General features: G+C 40.9%; 2 protein-coding genes and 1 long non-coding RNA gene across 11 annotated transcripts in view; 1 reads left to right on the forward strand and 2 right to left on the reverse strand.

The window, feature by feature from the left end:
• Positions 1 to 16,508, forward strand: part of LOC27208366 — a 137,330-nt gene that overhangs the window by 58,532 nt on the left and 62,290 nt on the right. The window lies entirely within an intron of this gene.
• Positions 1 to 16,508, reverse strand: part of LOC6730930 (hemicentin-2) — a 94,404-nt gene that overhangs the window by 44,186 nt on the left and 33,710 nt on the right. The window lies entirely within an intron of this gene.
• On the reverse strand, positions 10,547 to 15,811 carry LOC120285823 (uncharacterized protein K02A2.6-like). Of its 4 annotated transcripts, none has more exons than XM_039298514.2 (2): positions 15,562 to 15,811; positions 10,547 to 14,672 (listed from the first exon to the last, which is right to left on the reverse strand). In XM_039298514.2, exon 2 carries the CDS (start codon positions 14,651 to 14,653, stop codon positions 10,637 to 10,639), a length of 4,017 nt encoding a protein of 1,338 aa, XP_039154448.1. In that variant the 5' UTR covers positions 14,654 to 14,672; positions 15,562 to 15,811; the 3' UTR covers positions 10,547 to 10,636. The 4 variants fall into 4 exon arrangements, with proteins under 4 accessions (XP_039154448.1, XP_044779848.1, XP_039154450.1 ...); XM_044923913.1 differs by having other exon boundaries at positions 15,221 to 15,811; XM_039298516.2 differs by lacking the exon at positions 15,562 to 15,811 and having other exon boundaries at positions 10,547 to 14,332; positions 14,439 to 14,511.

Here is a 16,508-nt window from a genome sequence, read left to right on the forward strand (position 1 = left end):
AGCAGAGCAAAAACGAAAATCAATACCATCGGAGAGCAGAAGCATTGCTATATGCACCAAAAATAAAAGAATCAACAATGCCAGAAAAAATAAAAACAAAAAAAATAGAATGGTATTGTAGGAGCTCGTAGAAATTGTAAATCTATACCACAAAAATGAATAATTCACATGCCACGCCAACCATAACACAATGGCCAGGCGGTGGAAGAACTGCATCCAAATTGGTTTGTGTTCCCGAAAAGAATTTCCACACAAATTGGGGGATTATTTACCCATAAAGTCCGCTTAGGAATTCTATTTTATTCATTTGATAGCAGAAAAAGTTATTTTTAACTTTAACTTCATCAATCGGAAATTAAATTATTTTAATAGTTCCAAATATTGCATATTTTAATCTTATATTTCATTCATAAAAATGTGCCATTAATGTACAAATATTTAATTCGCATCCATCGCATATTATTCCAAAAATTTGTATCGCTGGCTGAAAGTAAGGAAAAACTTTCAGAGAACCAAATTAACCGGAAATAATCGAGATAAAATTTATTGCAGGCATATAGTACCCAAAAAATAATTTATATTGCATACGAAGACTTTTTGTGGGCGTTCAATAAAATTTCAACATGAGAATTTCCGCGTTTTTCATAAGCTTGAAAGTATTTTCACATAATTGATGGTGCAAAATTTCCAAAATAAGTTTTCTGAAAACAATTCCAATCAAATTTCGCCGGCTGCAATTCGTTGTTCGTTTCTTTATTTTTTTACACATTTTTTGTACGCGGGAAGTGAAACTCTGGAGCTTTTACTTGTGGTCGCTTTACAGTTTTAGCAGCACCGGTCAAATAAAACTAAGCACGCAGTTTAGTTTGGGCAGTTTTCCCTCTTTTTTTCGAGTGTGTATTCAGCTAAATGGAGCAAATGGTCGAGTGGACGCCATTGGGTCGAGTGCTGGTCGGAAAATGGGGTTGGGAAAAATGCTGGGTTTGTGGGGCGGTTGTTTGCACATGCAGCGCTTAGTTTTAATTTGTCTGCCTGAATTTTAGTTTTTTGTGTGCTCCTGCTTTTTATATTCTCCGCTTTCCTTGTTTTTCCACTCCGCTCAATTTTCATGTATTTTGTTGAAGCAAATCTGTTTTTTGTGCATCTGCCCATCCATACATGTAAGTCTGTGGAAAATGTTCTCCCATTTCGCCCCACATTGTTGCACTGGGTTTCTACTATAAAGCTATATATTTAAGCGAAGCAACAGCTTTATTGTGTTCAGATTTTTGGTGTATAAAACGCATAGTACAAAATGCAAACAACTCAATGCACTGCGGCTGCATTTTCGATTGCCCCGAACGCTCAAATGTATGCTACGTTTTTTTCGCCAGCTGCTGCTTCGCTTTCCTCCTCTTTTCTTTTTTAGCTCGATCATGTAGAAACTTTTGCTCCCTTCCTGCTATTGTAATTAACAGTTGGCAACACAAAAAGTTTGGAATATTCAGGAAAACAGGGATGTCGGCATTTGTTTGCTTTAAGTTGGTATTTTTCACAAAATTCCTATCTGATATGTGATGGGGTGTATTTAACTCGTGTTATTTATGACGCAGATTATGTAATTGAGTTGCATATTCCCTTGCATTAAAGGTTCAACTTAAGCTTTTCTCACTTTTTGGTTATGAAAACATCTACCAACTAAAAATGTGAGTAGAGTGATTTTCATCAATTTTGCCTTGGGGACATTTTAAACCAGTGGACTATGGAAATGCAGCATTTATAGTATATCAATTTTCTAATCAGTGTTAGTTGCTAGCGATATCAAATTAAACTGAGTGAAAAAAACGTGTTGGATGAACGCAGGTAATTTGAAAGCTCAGCAAAATAAACAGAATATCGAGGAGTGGACTGAAAAGCTGACTGGGTATCGTGTTTAACATTTGTTTTGGCTACCGATTTACATATTTCCCAGCAAATAATTATGAATGAGCGCAGAGCTTGTCCCTCGAGGGACTTCAATTAGCATGACCACGCCCACTCCGCCCCCTTGAGCATACAAAAGCATGAAATGCATATGCATATAGATTTCATTTACTGCATATAAGTTGATTTCGGATCTGGAAGCGGGGGAGGTGGTTAAATTACCATGAGTGAGTCGAAAGAAAAATACAATTTTTTTTGGACAGAGCTCGAGGAAAAACTCTCTATAAAATGTGTTGAAGTTTTTTCAAGCTTTTGTATTTTGCAATTATTTAAACAAGCTTTTGCAATCTGATGGATTTTAAAATGTAAATTAACTTTGTTTGCATACGAAAGTTTTCACTCGCAGCCGGAAAACTTATTCCGGCCCATATGTGTGTGTGTGTATTTTGTAATAATTAGCCATCATTAGAGTTTCGGTAAAGTTTTCCATCGTCTCACTTTTCCTACTCGCTTTATGAATTTTTCAATTGTTCGCTGGAGAACTGAGGACCGAAAACTTTATCTCCATTCAGTTCAGATGGGTTCAGCCCGACTCAAAATGCTTAAACATTCATAAATGCAAGTGCACTTGGAAAAAAATGCATTCAAAATGATTTTCTTATGCTTGATTAATTACTTAGTAGATTAAGTACATTTCCGATCAGGTTTAATTTCATTTTGTTAAATGCATAAGGGAATTTAACTCAATTTGCATGATTATTTTTTGTTTTGAAAAGTGCAGTTTTTGCGGCAAAATAAAGGCCGAGTTCGTTTGGGCCAAAAAGATGCCAGAGCAGAAGTCAAGTCTGGCCAAATGCATCCCAAACAAACGCAAAGCAAACAACAAAAACTTTTCACATACTCGTAAAAAAATGAAACTTTTTCACTTTACACTATAGTTTTTTTTGTTTAGTTTTTTAGTTTTTGTGGCTGTGGTTTTCCCTCCGTTTTGCTTACGTCTAGTTGGACTTTGTTTGGGGTCGACGACGCGTCATCTTTATAAACACAAATGGCATCAGAGGGCCAAAGAAGTGTCTATTGGAAACGAAGCTGAAATGCTCTAAAGTTAGCAATTAGTTAATATATAGTATATTCTTTAAGATCAGTTTTTATTTCCTATCACATAGCTAAGTATTTTATTTCATATCGCGGAATGAGGCTGGTTCTATGGTTCTATTTAATGCACTTATGGCTTTCAGTGGATGGCATAATCAACCGAAGTGTTGCACTTTGGCTACAACTTCCCCACCAGCAATTTGAGTATCCTGCACATACATACCCTTCCCTCAACATTTCCCCCGCGTCCCCTTTTTTGAGCCATGAAACCTCTAACACTTGTACATCATTTTCTGGCGGTGTCTGCTTGACTTGTTTGTAATTATTTATTTCGCACAAAGTGAGGCAGACTGTTGTGCGTAGACAAGAATTATGGCATTTCGGGCACTGTGTGTGATGTCTGGAGTTTTTAAAACAGATTTCATGCTACAACGCCGACAAAATGAAAAGCGCTGGGATGAGGTGGAGCAACGTTTTTCCCCAGCAAAATGCAACTAATGTGGGAGCGTGTGTTACACTTAAAACAAGCTGTTTTCTTCTTGGCTCGTTTACTTGTGGCTTTGCCATGGTTGCTGTTGAGACAACGCTAGGATTTTTCTATCCCCAACCCTCTCTTCAATTTTCCCTGACCAGTTGTTGCTTTTCTTTCAGCTTAATGTGAATTCCTGCTCTTAACATCAGCCATTGTTGTTTTTCTTATGTGTTTTGTGAGTCCGTGTGTGTGTGTGGCATATAAATATAATATGTAGTCTCGCCTCCTGCCATTGTTGTTGTAAAATATATTACTTTTTAACCTAGGAGTTGCTGAACAGCCCCATATCCCCCACCCTGCCCCTTTTTCTTACTCATAACAATTACAACAATAGCAATTGCTGGCTGAAAATCAACTGCACGTATATGTGAGAGATTCCTGGGTCAGTGGCGTAGCTTTGGACTTGAAGGGGGATTAACTTTGGCCTAACTTATTTGGAAGCTGGGCAACTTTGGACTTACAATTGCAAGGCCAAGACACTTAAAAGGTTTCCTAAGATTTAAGGAGCACTTTTCTAATGCATTTGGGAAAAATCAAGTCTTACACTTACTAAAAAACCAATTACTCTAGTAACCTAGTAAGCTGTGGTTTCTATCTAAAAAATTAAAACATAAATGATTTTCCAATATATTTCATTTTTAATATTTCCAATTAGTCGTTGCTTTCTTGGACGAACACAACTGATACTGTTTGAGGTGCCTTCAGAATTGTTATAGACGTACTTTGCCCCCCTTGCGAAGCAACTTGCTTCCTCCAACTCTGGCCATAAACTCAAGTTTATGGCTCTGTGTTCCGTGTAATGTGTTGCTGACATGCGCTAAGTTGTTGCGGTTGCTTTTGCTACTGTGCTCTAATGCCATAAGTCTTTAGTGGTGCTCTCAAAGCAACTGGGAGGATCCTTTGTCGGCTGGGATAAGAACTCGCATAAGGGATATGCCATCCCATATCCAGAGTGTTTGCCTTTGCTGCACCATATGTGGCAGTTCATACGCTTAACAAGACATTGCAGCTGCAAGTGCAACACGAACTGCCTGCAAAGCGCATACACTTGGAAAAATGAGTTAGTAAGCTGCATTATCTTAGCTTTTGAATGGTAAAATGACTTACAACTTGAGTGCAATGAAAACTAACTATTTTAAGATTGAAAAATAAAAGGTATTTATTTCAAATTCTTGTTTTCCTCAGTGCTCTCACAACAAGGCGGCATTCTTTTGCGACAAATATTTGCCGCACATAATGCATAACAAGCGATTGCAATCCGTTCGTTCGATGAACAATCGTCAGTCAATCGAAAGGCAAACAAGCAACTGAAGATCCGTAATGAATTCTTTTACCCTTTCGCCCTCGTTTGCAAGCCATTTGATGGCCACAGCCGGTGAGACAACTCATTAAGAAGTCGGCATGTGAAACATTTGCAAATTAACTGCAAACGTTGCGTATGCGTAATGTAGCCAGTGCCAAGTATTTGCTTAGCCGTCGCCGAGTCTGGGGGAAATTGTTGGAAACTGGAACTACTCGGGAGTGGGAAATGCGGGAAATCTGGCTGATGACTAAGCGATGGACGACGTTGAGTGGAAAACCGGAAATGGGCGGTGGAAGAGTGGAGGCTGAGTAGAGGCAATTACATCAACCGCCGGGGATCTGGAATTATAAAACCAGCGATGCTTTTAGCGGGATTATGTGCAGGGATTACGGTCGGAGGATCTATACTGAAAATTCTCAGGGCTACTTATAAATATATAGGTAGGTCTCGAAAGCTTCCCAAAATCCTTTGTTGTTAAAAAAATGAATTTAGTTGCTGTATACAAAATTAAATTCGTTATTATCCAATATATTTATTACTTAAATGTCGATTATATAGTAATGTACGCAGAAATAGTATTCACTGTGCCACTTGAATATTTTTGCGCAGCTAATGTGCCCGAAATGGAAATATGGTTTCCTCATCTTCATGGCTTATGGCTGGTGGGCATGGGAAAAGTTTTACGCTGCGTATGCGTAACATCTGGCTAAATCGCTGCCAGTTGGGATTGCAGCGGATTTGGTTGGAAAATGGGGACGGGGGCGGAAAAAGGGTAGCCTGGAAAACGGCAAGCTAAGAGGTGAAGCGGGGCAGGGAAGGAAAGATGTAAGGACTTGTGTGCCACTCAGAATACCCAATTTCACTTTAATTAAAACATTTGCAGCTAGTAATGTTGGCAAAAGTTGCCTATCCACTTAAAATGAGACGCATGGGGAGTGGGTAAAAAGCCGCGGCAGCCAGGGCACGTATATTACATAATATGCCATTAATAAAAGTGTTTAAAGTTCACTTAAGTGCCGCACGGAGCTTTAGACAAACGGAAACCGTATCAACAACAGTTAAAGCCAACCGAGCAAACTAAAACCCACACATATACATATATACATATAAAGAGCAGGAGGGGTCTTTGCGATGACATATCCCCATACCAATACTAAAACACTCGGATCCCATGACTGACTGTCAAGCAGTCGGGTCCCCGTTTTATATGCGACCAGTGCAAAGTAAACATTTTCAGAATGGGGATGACAATGAACGGGGGGGTCGAAAATGGGGGACTGGGAAAATAGGAAGGAGGAGCGGTCGTGGAGAACTCGAATGGCAAGAAAATTGAAATGAAAAATCAACGTCACATTGCGACTAGAACTTCATTTATGCTGCAAGCTATGAGGAGGCCTACGCCGCTGAGTTGCACTGCAAAAATATCTGAACTCATTTATTTATTTGAGATGATAGTATAGTAATTAATTAGTAAAATAAAGACTCAAGTTGAATTGATAACTAAATCTTGAACAGCCTTAGACTTAATTCAAAAGGTTTCACCAAGCTACAAACTTATTAAAAACTGATCTCTAAATCATTTTTGCAAGTGTACAAGTCCCCGTTTTGTGTCTCCTTGTCCATCTTCATATCCGCTGGCTAAGAGACTGTGGATTCATTCACAGAATTGACTTTGCGGCTCAGTTGCGTTGAAAGCCAAGCCGAGTCAATAAGGCACGCACAGATGGACCGAACTGTGTGTCCGAGTGTTATGCGGACTCAGGGGGTTAACGGGCCCAACAGAAACCAAGAATCTGCTCGAGAATATGCCTGTGGTGACCACACATCCTTCTCGTGCGAGTATCTGTGGACCAAAGTGGTCCGCTTGGGTAGCTCAGAATGCAAATGCAGTTTGCTGGGCAAAGATATCGGAGTACAGATACGGAACACGGAATTCCGAGGTGTCGCAAATTAATGAGGTCGGTGAGCAGAGATGCAATGGCCTTAGATAGACAAGCGACCTTATCGGGATTATTTTCCTAGTGATTACGATCGATTGCTATTTTGAAAGTTAACTTAGAATATTATGCTTTTTAAAAATGTGAGTCTTAAAATCACTTCAAATATATCAATATTGATTGCCTAAAAATAATTTATATCTTAAACGTGGACTTATATATTTTTGTATTATTTATATTTATTTATTAAAGAAGTATCTAAGCATCTCCGATGACTATCTACTTGCTTTTGCCGACTCTTGACCTCAATTCCCTGCATAATGCAATTTCGAGAGTCCATTTCAATTGTCCTTTGCCTCTGCCAGCACTTACTTCTCTGCACTTTCTACAACATTTTCAGCATTTTCCCGGGCATTTAATTTGGCATAATTTGTTCGACAATTGTCAAAGGCTGCCGTGATTGAGTGGGGCGAACTGCATAAATCATGCGGTTAAGTTGTAAAACGTTAAACTTAATTTGCTGTAAATTAAATAATGCTAAATATTCGGCATGTTGCATGCAGAGGCACTCATGCCGAATGTTTGTCATGTTTTGTGCAGCGCAATATTCGAACATGAACCTGCAGCTGTAGTTGCACTTGCCGCAAAATTTATGATTGCATTTGCACGCGGGCGAAAGAGAAAGGACGATGCGCAAAGAAAGAGAGGGTCATACAATGGCATCAGCCAAAATAGCACATTTTAAATAGTTTAGGCTGGTTATATATAACAAATTCATAGAATTTTTATGTTTAAATTGCTTCATCTTGCTTGCTATTTTCTTGACCTCTGCTGTGCGGATTTTGAGTCCTTGTTTTGTGGCATATGGCAGAAGTTTTGGCCTGCACTCGGCGCCGCTTTCTGTTTTTGTCAAGCACCAGCAAACTCGGCCAGCTGACGCCTCTTAATTAAATTATGCTTTTTAATTAGGCCATTTTGCATGTGTATGTGTGTGTGCTGTGCATTTCCGTAGCTGGAAAATTCTCATTTTGGTGGAGAGAGCGCGACTAATTGAGCATTTTCTTTGTTGCACTTTGTTTGACAACCTCGAGTGCCCTAAAAATCAAAGCAGCACTTTTAGGTTGCTAAATTAGTTGGTTTCAAATATGTTAAGTTAATTAAAATCGCAATGAAATGACAAACTTATCTACGTTTAAACTATAAAGCATAAAACTTGTGCTTAAATACTAAAGTTTGAGTAAAATTCGTGGGGAATTCAAAATAAAACAATAATCTTTCTCACCTAGTTTGAAAATAATTATTTGAAGCAATAATCCCATATTCTTTAAATGCTTTGTAAGCCCTTACCGAATTCCACTTTTAATTAGCTTGCCCTTCTTCAATTTCATTTACCTATTCAAGTGAATATTTTTCTTTTAATTTGCACTTTATTGCTTTTGAAAACATTCAACCATTTAGCATTTAACTCCGTTACATTTAATCCCAAAGAAATCTCCACTTCTCATCCCCATTTGGCTCACTCCCCCGGTATTTATTATGAGTTTTCCATTAGAATAATCTCTTAACAGATTCACTTTACAAGCGAGCATTTCAGTTAGCTCCCTCGACCCTTGTCTTTATTTTCATATTTTCCGTTTTCTGCATAATTTGCCCTGTTCCATATTTTTGAGCGACCCGGACAGACAAGGACTCTTATCTGGGCAAAGATAGAAACGCATATTCACACAAATTTGTTGTCATGTTTTTGTTGGTCAGAGGATAATTTAAAAACAGAAGCACCTTTGACACTTGCAACTGACACTTGGGCCGAGGACACCCAGAAAAAAAGGGACAACGACCAGACGCTTTAATTTAATATGCCGTTGACCAGAAAAAAGGATGGGAAAACACAAGGGCAGCCCAGGCGGGCAAAAACCAAATCCCGAAAGTGTACCCAAATCACTTTTGAAACTATCTTGCGCCTTGACACAGCCCCAGAGGGATAGAAAACGAGACCGAGAGACTGGGTTAGCACAAGTTTAAATGTGGCTAAACATTTTTGACCACACGAAAAGGGCTCGAATTTTATTCACACATCTGTGCACAGAGCGTAACAATGCCATTCAGAATTATTTGTATTTTTGTTTTTCATATTTAATATTTGAAATAAAATTATTCCAATGTTTAGTAGTAAAGTTTTTGCTTATTTACTAAAATTCAGGTCAAGTATCCTGTAATTTAAAATTCGTTTTAGAATCGTAGCAAGGCTGGTTTTTCACTGTGTAAATATTTATGAGGTCCTTAAGGATTTTCATTCAGATAAGCGTTGAGCATTTAGAACCCGAAACCTTTTCTTGTACTCGCATTTTTTCGCTGGCTCCAGCAAATTTAATTTGAATGCATGCATTATAATGAACCCCATTGAGGGAAAAAAACAAAAGGTACGCCCCAGTTTGAGAGTCATTGCCAGCGGGGATTTAGTGATATTAGCCTCGGGGGCAGTGGGGCAATCAATGTAGAACACAAATCAATTGCCCGATGCCAGCCAAGCGTGAATTACGTGACACGCCACGATGCGTATACGTAATGAGATCCATTTTTTCCTCTGCACCAGCAAGAGCAAAAAATCCAATAGAATGCGCAGACTAACAGAACAGATAAATACAAGAAAACCCACACATGACGAGGGGAAAACTAACGAACTGCGAGGGGTAAGATTTCCGTGAAGGAAAAACTGACAACAGCATGAAAAATTGTCACTGGCTGAGAGTGGCCCACTCTACGTTTCCAGCCCCCACTTTCCTCCGCCAGCTCCTTCGAGGCTACAGTGCAGCCAAAACGCTCCAGAGAAACCGGAAATGTTGCTTAATAAAAACGGATATACCAATTTAGTTGTGTGCAGCAGTAAACAACAACGGGGAAAATAGGGAAAAAGCAAGAAATACAGCCAAGCTGAGCAATGAGTGCCAGAATAAAACAGCTGCAGACGAGGCTAAGAACAGGAATCCCGAGTTGCAGAGGAAAAATGTGGGGGGAAAACCGAGTAAATCTCGAAACAGGGAGTGCCAGCAACTACAAAGCTCAAATAAACACAAAAATAATAGAAATTCATTTAAAGTCAAACCGTAGACAAAAAAAGGCCAGCAAAAAGGCGAACAAGGTCGAAAAGGGGCTTATAAAATGACGGCACTAAGTAATATACTTAATAGGTGACTTTATTTATTTCAGAAAGGACATTTAATATACATGCTATTTTATAAACCTCTAGCTTTAATACTCATTTCTTTAAGGTATTGCAACCACTAGATTTCTGTGTTTAACTCCGTTCAGAAACAGTAACCATATCTTTCCCAACTTTATTTTCATTCAAAGTTTCTTCGATCTCCCCCAAAATCCACCATGAATAAACAGGAATTAATTCCTCTGCCCCCAACTGTCGCAAGCCCATTCAAATTCCCGCATACCCCGACCAAAAAAAAAAAAGGGGAGCAAAGCCGCAAAAAAGCGGAGCCAGCGTTAAAATGCACAGCGCAGTGATCAGGATCAGAAACACAATGGGGCAGCACCAAGCTCTGGCATGTTGAACATATTTGTTGACTGAATGGACGGCGGCGAGGGGGGCTAACAGGAGGCTAGAAAGCGACTGGAAAGGGGGGTTTTTGGGGTGGAGTGTTGCTAAAGTTTAGCACACAGCTTGAGTGGAGTTTCGGGTTCGGTTTGATGCACGGGGGAAAATAATATAAGAATGTCAGTTGCACGCTGTAATGACCCGCTTAACCACAGTAATACACGTTAGGGTTTATGGCTTGTAATGAGTTAGTTTATTTGGTTTAATAATATTCGCGCACCCACTCCGCTTCACAGTTCGCACCCGAATAATCCCTTCTCTCACTCCTCTGCTGGGCGATCGTTCGCGCCTGTCCCGTCGCTGCTCTCTCGATGCTTGGTTGTTGGCAATGCCGGTTGCCACATCCCTCCTTTATTGACGAGTTTTAGCTTTAATGGCGGCAGGGGTGGCTGGATCCCGAGGCCTCCTTCTGTGGGCTGAAGTACTGCGACCTCCGAAGTTGGTGTTGATTCCGGTAGGCTGGCATCTGATTGCGGCGTTGGGCAGGAGGCTGGATACGTCTGGCTAGCCGGGACTTTCTTAAGATGTGAGGCATTTCTTGTTAGTTTTCTACCACCCCCTTCGATCACCACAATGTTATTGTGTCGTTCTAACACCGTAAATTCCGTCTTGTCGAAGTTTGATGTAAGTTTGTTTGGGAACACTACGTTTTTCAAAAGTACCTTGTCGCCCACTTCTATATCGACTTCCTTTGCCCCTCTTCTTTTGTCGGCTGCCTGCTTTCCCTTATATTTTCCAATAATGTCTTTATCTCTTTCCTCAGAGTCTAAGGTTTTCTCGTAGATATCCCCAACGCCTGGTATTTTGTCACGGATGACTCTGCTGAACATTAGCTTTGTGGGCGCTGACCCTGTTGTTCCATGTGGGGTTACATTGTACATCAAAATAAACTTTTGGATTTCCTCTTTGTAGTTTTTCCCATTTGCGTATGCTATTTTTAGGCGTTTCACAAGGGCTCTGTTCATGTTCTCAACTTCCCCGTTTGCTTGCGGCCAATACGGTGGGGTCCTAACCTGTTCAATGCCGCACGCTTTGCAGTAGTTAGAAAACTCCTCGCTAACATACTGGCGTCCGTTATCAGTTCGTAGGTACTCAGGATATCCCAGTCTACAAAAGATTTCTTTCATTGCCTCTATCAGGGTCGTTGAAGATATGGTTTTAAGAAACTTATGCTCCATATATCGTGAAAAATAGTCAATAAAGACTAGAACATATTCATTGTTAGGTAACGGACCTAGCAGATCCGACGCTACCCAAATCCACGGGCCAGTGGGAAAAGGATTTCTATCCATAGGCGGTGGTCGGATGTCTTGAGATACCAGGCAACAATCTCTGCAAGCTTTGACAAACTTTTCTGCCTCTCGGTCTATTTGTGGCCACCATACTTTGGACCGCAGGCGGCGTTTCATTGCTGTCTCGCCGGGATGACCTTCGTGGGCTAACTCCAGTATTTTCATTCTAAGAGATCTCGGCACGACTACTCGGTTTCCCCTCAACAGGAGCGAGCCAACCGCTGACAGCTCGTTACGAAACGGATAGAAGCTCCCTGAACTATCAGGCTTCCAGGAGTCGTTTTCCAGGCAACCGATTGCGTCCATAATCTCTTCATCCCTCTTGGAAGATTCTGCTATTTCCGAGATTGTCATAGATTTTGGGATGGAGCTCTGTACGACGCGTAGGATGCTGTATTCCGTCCTGAGATCGATTGGTTCTACCGTAGATAGTTGGCAGAGACGAGACAACGCATCTGATATGTTGTCTTTTCCGGATTTATAGATAACGGTGAACGTATATGCCTGGAGTCGCAGCAGCCACCTTTCAATGCGGGCCGGGGGCTTGGATGTTGGTTTGAAAATGGCTTCCAAGGGTTTGTGATCGGTTACGAGTTCGAAGTGCAGGCCTGCCAGAAAGTAATAAAATTTCTCCACTGCCCAAACCAGTGCTAGGCTCTCCTTTTCCGTTTGGGAGTAGCGTTTCTCCACCTCTGACAGGGCCTTGCTAGCAAAGGTAATTATTAATGGTTCGTTGTCGACTTTGAATTGCAATAAGACAGCCCCAAGGGCAACCGGGCTAGCGTCCGCAATCACCCGAGTTCGATGTTTAGGATCGAAATATGATAGTTTGGGTACCTTGGATAGGAGATTCTTAAGGTTGTTGAAAGCATTTTTCTCGGCTTCGCCCCAGGTGAATTTGTTTTCAGTTTTCAGCAGTTTTCTTAGAGGATCTGTGTGACTTGCAAGGTCCGGAATGAACTTTCCGACGTAGGTTACCAAACCGAGGAAGCTCCGTGTTTCCTCTTTGTTCTTCGGGTCTCTGAAAGATCGGATGACGTCAATTTTCTCTGGGTCGACTTCTATTCCCTTGTCGGATAAAATATGTCCGAGGAATTTTAGTTTCCTTGTCTTCCAGATGCATTTCTCTTTATTCAGTAGGACATTATTTTCCTGGAATATCTCGCATACTTCTTTTACGGCGCTGTCGATTTCGAGGTCAGTTGCGCCAAAAATGATTATGTCATCGATGAAGTTCATGGCGTTAGGTACCGTAGATAACATCTGCTCCAGAAGGCGTTGAAAAATTTCGGGAGCAGAATTAACTCCAAACATCAAACGCTTATAGCGGAAAAGTCCCCTTGGGGTTATGAACGTTGTTATCTCCCGGCTCGATTCATCAAGGGCCACTTGGTGATAGGCGTCCTTGAGGTCTAGGCGTGCGAAGAATTTCGCCTCTTTGAGTCTGGTCATAAAGCAATCGAAAGTTGGTAATGGATAGTTTTCCCGTAGGATAGCTTTGTTTGCCAGTCGCATGTCGACACATAAGCGGATGTCCCCGTTCTCCTTAAACGCAAGCACGATGGGAGATATCCAAGCACTCGGACCCTTGACTGGTTCAATTATATCTCGACTCAGGGCTTCCCCCAGTTTTTCCATGACTTTGTCCTCGAGCGCTGCCGGGATTCGTCTCACCGGTTGTTGAACGGGTTTTACGTCATAATCGATAGACAGCCTTACTTCAATGTTTTTCCAACTCGGAAAAGGCTCTATTTCTTCAATCCGGTTAATGTTTCTTCCCAGTCGGAGGACTTTTAACTCGATAGCTGTGTCTCGGCCCAACAGAGATTGTTCTCCATTTTCAATCACGTAAAATGAAGCAATCCCTTCGGCACCCGGCTCGACGGAAATTGGGGCCTCGAAAATACACATTACTCGAAGTAATTTATTAGAGGCATAGGCTCGGAATTGCTTTTCTGTATGGGTTCTTACGTTAAAGACTGTGGCCTTTCTCTTCACTAGCAGAGACCAGTCCGCGTGGCTGATAAGGTTAAACTTGCACCCCGAGTCAATGATTAAAGGAATTTCGCGGCCTCCCACTCGGCATCGTATGAACTCCTCTTCATCCTCGCTTGACACTCGAAAGCAATGTGCCTCGCCCTTTTTAAGTTTGGAGCTGGTGGCCTCCTCTTCGACAGATCGTATGTACGTGCGAGGCCTTTTTAGGTTATTCCTTTGGGACTTAGGGAATCGGCTGTTCAGGTTAGTTCGGCACTTCCTGGCATAGTGTCCAGGCTTCGAGCATTTATTGCAAGTCACATTTCTTGCCGGACATGATGGGTCATTGTGTGTGTGTCCGAATTTTCCACATCTGGGGCATTCCCCACTCTGCTTGAAACCACGATGTGCAATTTTACAGATGGGTTCCGCACTTGGTCTTGATGTCATTTCTTTTGATTCCTTGTTGATCTGCTCCTCAACCTGACATACTTCGATCACTTCCTCTAGTGAATTTTCCTTCCCCAGGAGTCTTTTCTTGAGGTCTAGAGGTGCCCACACATCTATAATTTTATCCTTAAGACATATATCCTCAATCTCCGCTTTTGAGGATCCAAATGCACATCGTTGCATTTGTTGACGGAGTCGCAGCAAGAAATCCCCAAAGCTTTCTGTGTCCAACGGTGTCAGACTTCTGAATAGATGTCTCTCAAACGTTGAGTTCTGCTTTGGTGAGAAGTGTTTATTTAGATGGTCGATGAGGATTTTGTAGATGTCTTCTTTATTTCCGTCGCAGGGCTCAACTAGCGCACCAGGTAGGGAGAATACTACTGACTGTAGCTGGACTCCTCCCAAAAGCAGTAGCTTACTCCTCTTCTGCTTCTCGGTAACAATGCCCTCGGCCTCGAGGTATATTGTAAATGCCCTCAACCACTTCTCCCATTCATTTCGGAGGATTGCCTTGTCGATCACCTCGCACAGAAACGGTTTAATGACACTGTCGGTCATTTTAAATACGGGACCTAGACTTGGGGTTTAAAAAAAAACATTATTAGATTTATGACTTGACTTGTAATTAATACCCGGCCCTCTTAGGAGCTTGTAATTATTACTCAGTCTCAGTTCAATAATACCTCCAATTTACATTTGGGGTTTAGTTGTTTAACTTTTTCCTTTTTAATTTTATTAATTCTTTTGGCTTGTGGAGAGAATACTGCTCCACCCGACCTTTAACCTTCTGTTTACCACTCAAACCGATTACTCAGCTCTTTTCTTACAAGCTTGTAATGTTATCTTTTTTTTTTTATTAGATTCTTTTATACAAATTTTTTTATTTATATATTTTCGTGTTCCGTTTCTTTTATTTTTTTCTAAATATGCTTTGGCTTGTACCACTACTCAGCTCCTCTATTTAGAGCTTATAATGCGTACTCGGCCCTTGCAACTCTTTGGTTGCTAGAGAAATTTCTCAATCAATCACCTTTCAGGCTTGTAAAGAGTATTACTCTTTACCCGGCCTTATTAGTTATTTTTTTTTTAATCTCCTGGTTGCTAGAGAGTGTCTCTCTAACTCACCTTCTCTTAAGCTTGCGAAGAGTAATCTCTTCACTCAGCCTATCTGTCGGAGTGCATGTGTGTTGGATGAGAGTGAGTGAAAAATTGTGCATACAGAATCACTGATTCTGCTTTGTGCTTAAAGTCAGTTTATGTTGGCAACGTGCAATCTGCACTCCCGCAGCTTATTCTTTCTCTCCTCTTTCTTAACACTTTCACATATGTATATGCCGGTAAGCCCATTCAATCACACACACACTTACGTCCAGCCTATATCACGCCAGTCGTTTACCGTAATTTCGCGCCCTTTTCCCTAATTCATCAAATTTTCCAAGGTTTTAGTTATTATTATTATCATTTACCGATTTTTCCACTCGTCGCCAATGTAATGACCCGCTTAACCACAGTAATACACGTTAGGGTTTATGGCTTGTAATGAGTTAGTTTATTTGGTTTAATAATATTCGCGCACCCACTCCGCTTCACAGTTCGCACCCGAATAATCCCTTCTCTCACTCCTCTGCTGGGCGATCGTTCGCGCCTGTCCCGTCGCTGCTCTCTCGATGCTTGGTTGTTGGCAATGCCGGTTGCCACACACGCTAATCGCAGGAATAGATTATATCAAATTTTAATACTATCTATCTATTTTTGTGGTAAGGGGTTAACCTCTCCCCTTTTAATAAAGTAATACTCAAAATAATTTATATATAAATAACAAAGCCACAGCTTTTTTCCTTTTTTTCTCACAAGATAAATAATTATGTGTGACAAAACAAACCAATTATTTTTTTCGGTATACTTTTTTGCCGCTTTTGCTCCGGCCGCAATTTTAGTGTTTTAGGTTTTAAAGCCTTTTAGTTTTTTTTTCTTTTTTTTTTTTTGCCAGAAACTCTGCCGTTCTCCCCCATATTTTTTTGGTTGTTGCCCGCTTTGTTTTGCGGCCAATGCAGCCCGTTTACGTTTGAATGCACTTCACTGCAGATGGCAGTCAGGGGGAAGGGGGCGGGGAAGGGTTATTCGGCTGGGAGCTTGTCTAAAACAAATGACCAAAATGACACATGACCACACGGCCGTTTCAAAAAAATATATAGGCCAAAAGACTTAATACAAAAGGGGCGCAGAAAAAAGTGCAACTGGGAATGCTGCAGCGTAATGAAATTGCTGGGGAGAGAAACAAAAATTCCATCAATATTTCTTACAAAATCCGTTTAAATACAATTTTATCTTAATATAATATTTGTAAATGGTATCAAATTCAACCGGTTCCCTTTCATAATTAAAAACTGCTAATGGTTGGCAGCCGAAGCGA

The sequence above is a fragment of the Drosophila simulans genome, chromosome 2L (assembly GCF_016746395.2).
Source record: "Drosophila simulans strain w501 chromosome 2L, Prin_Dsim_3.1, whole genome shotgun sequence".
Classification (NCBI taxonomy): domain Eukaryota; kingdom Metazoa; phylum Arthropoda; class Insecta; order Diptera; family Drosophilidae; genus Drosophila; species Drosophila simulans.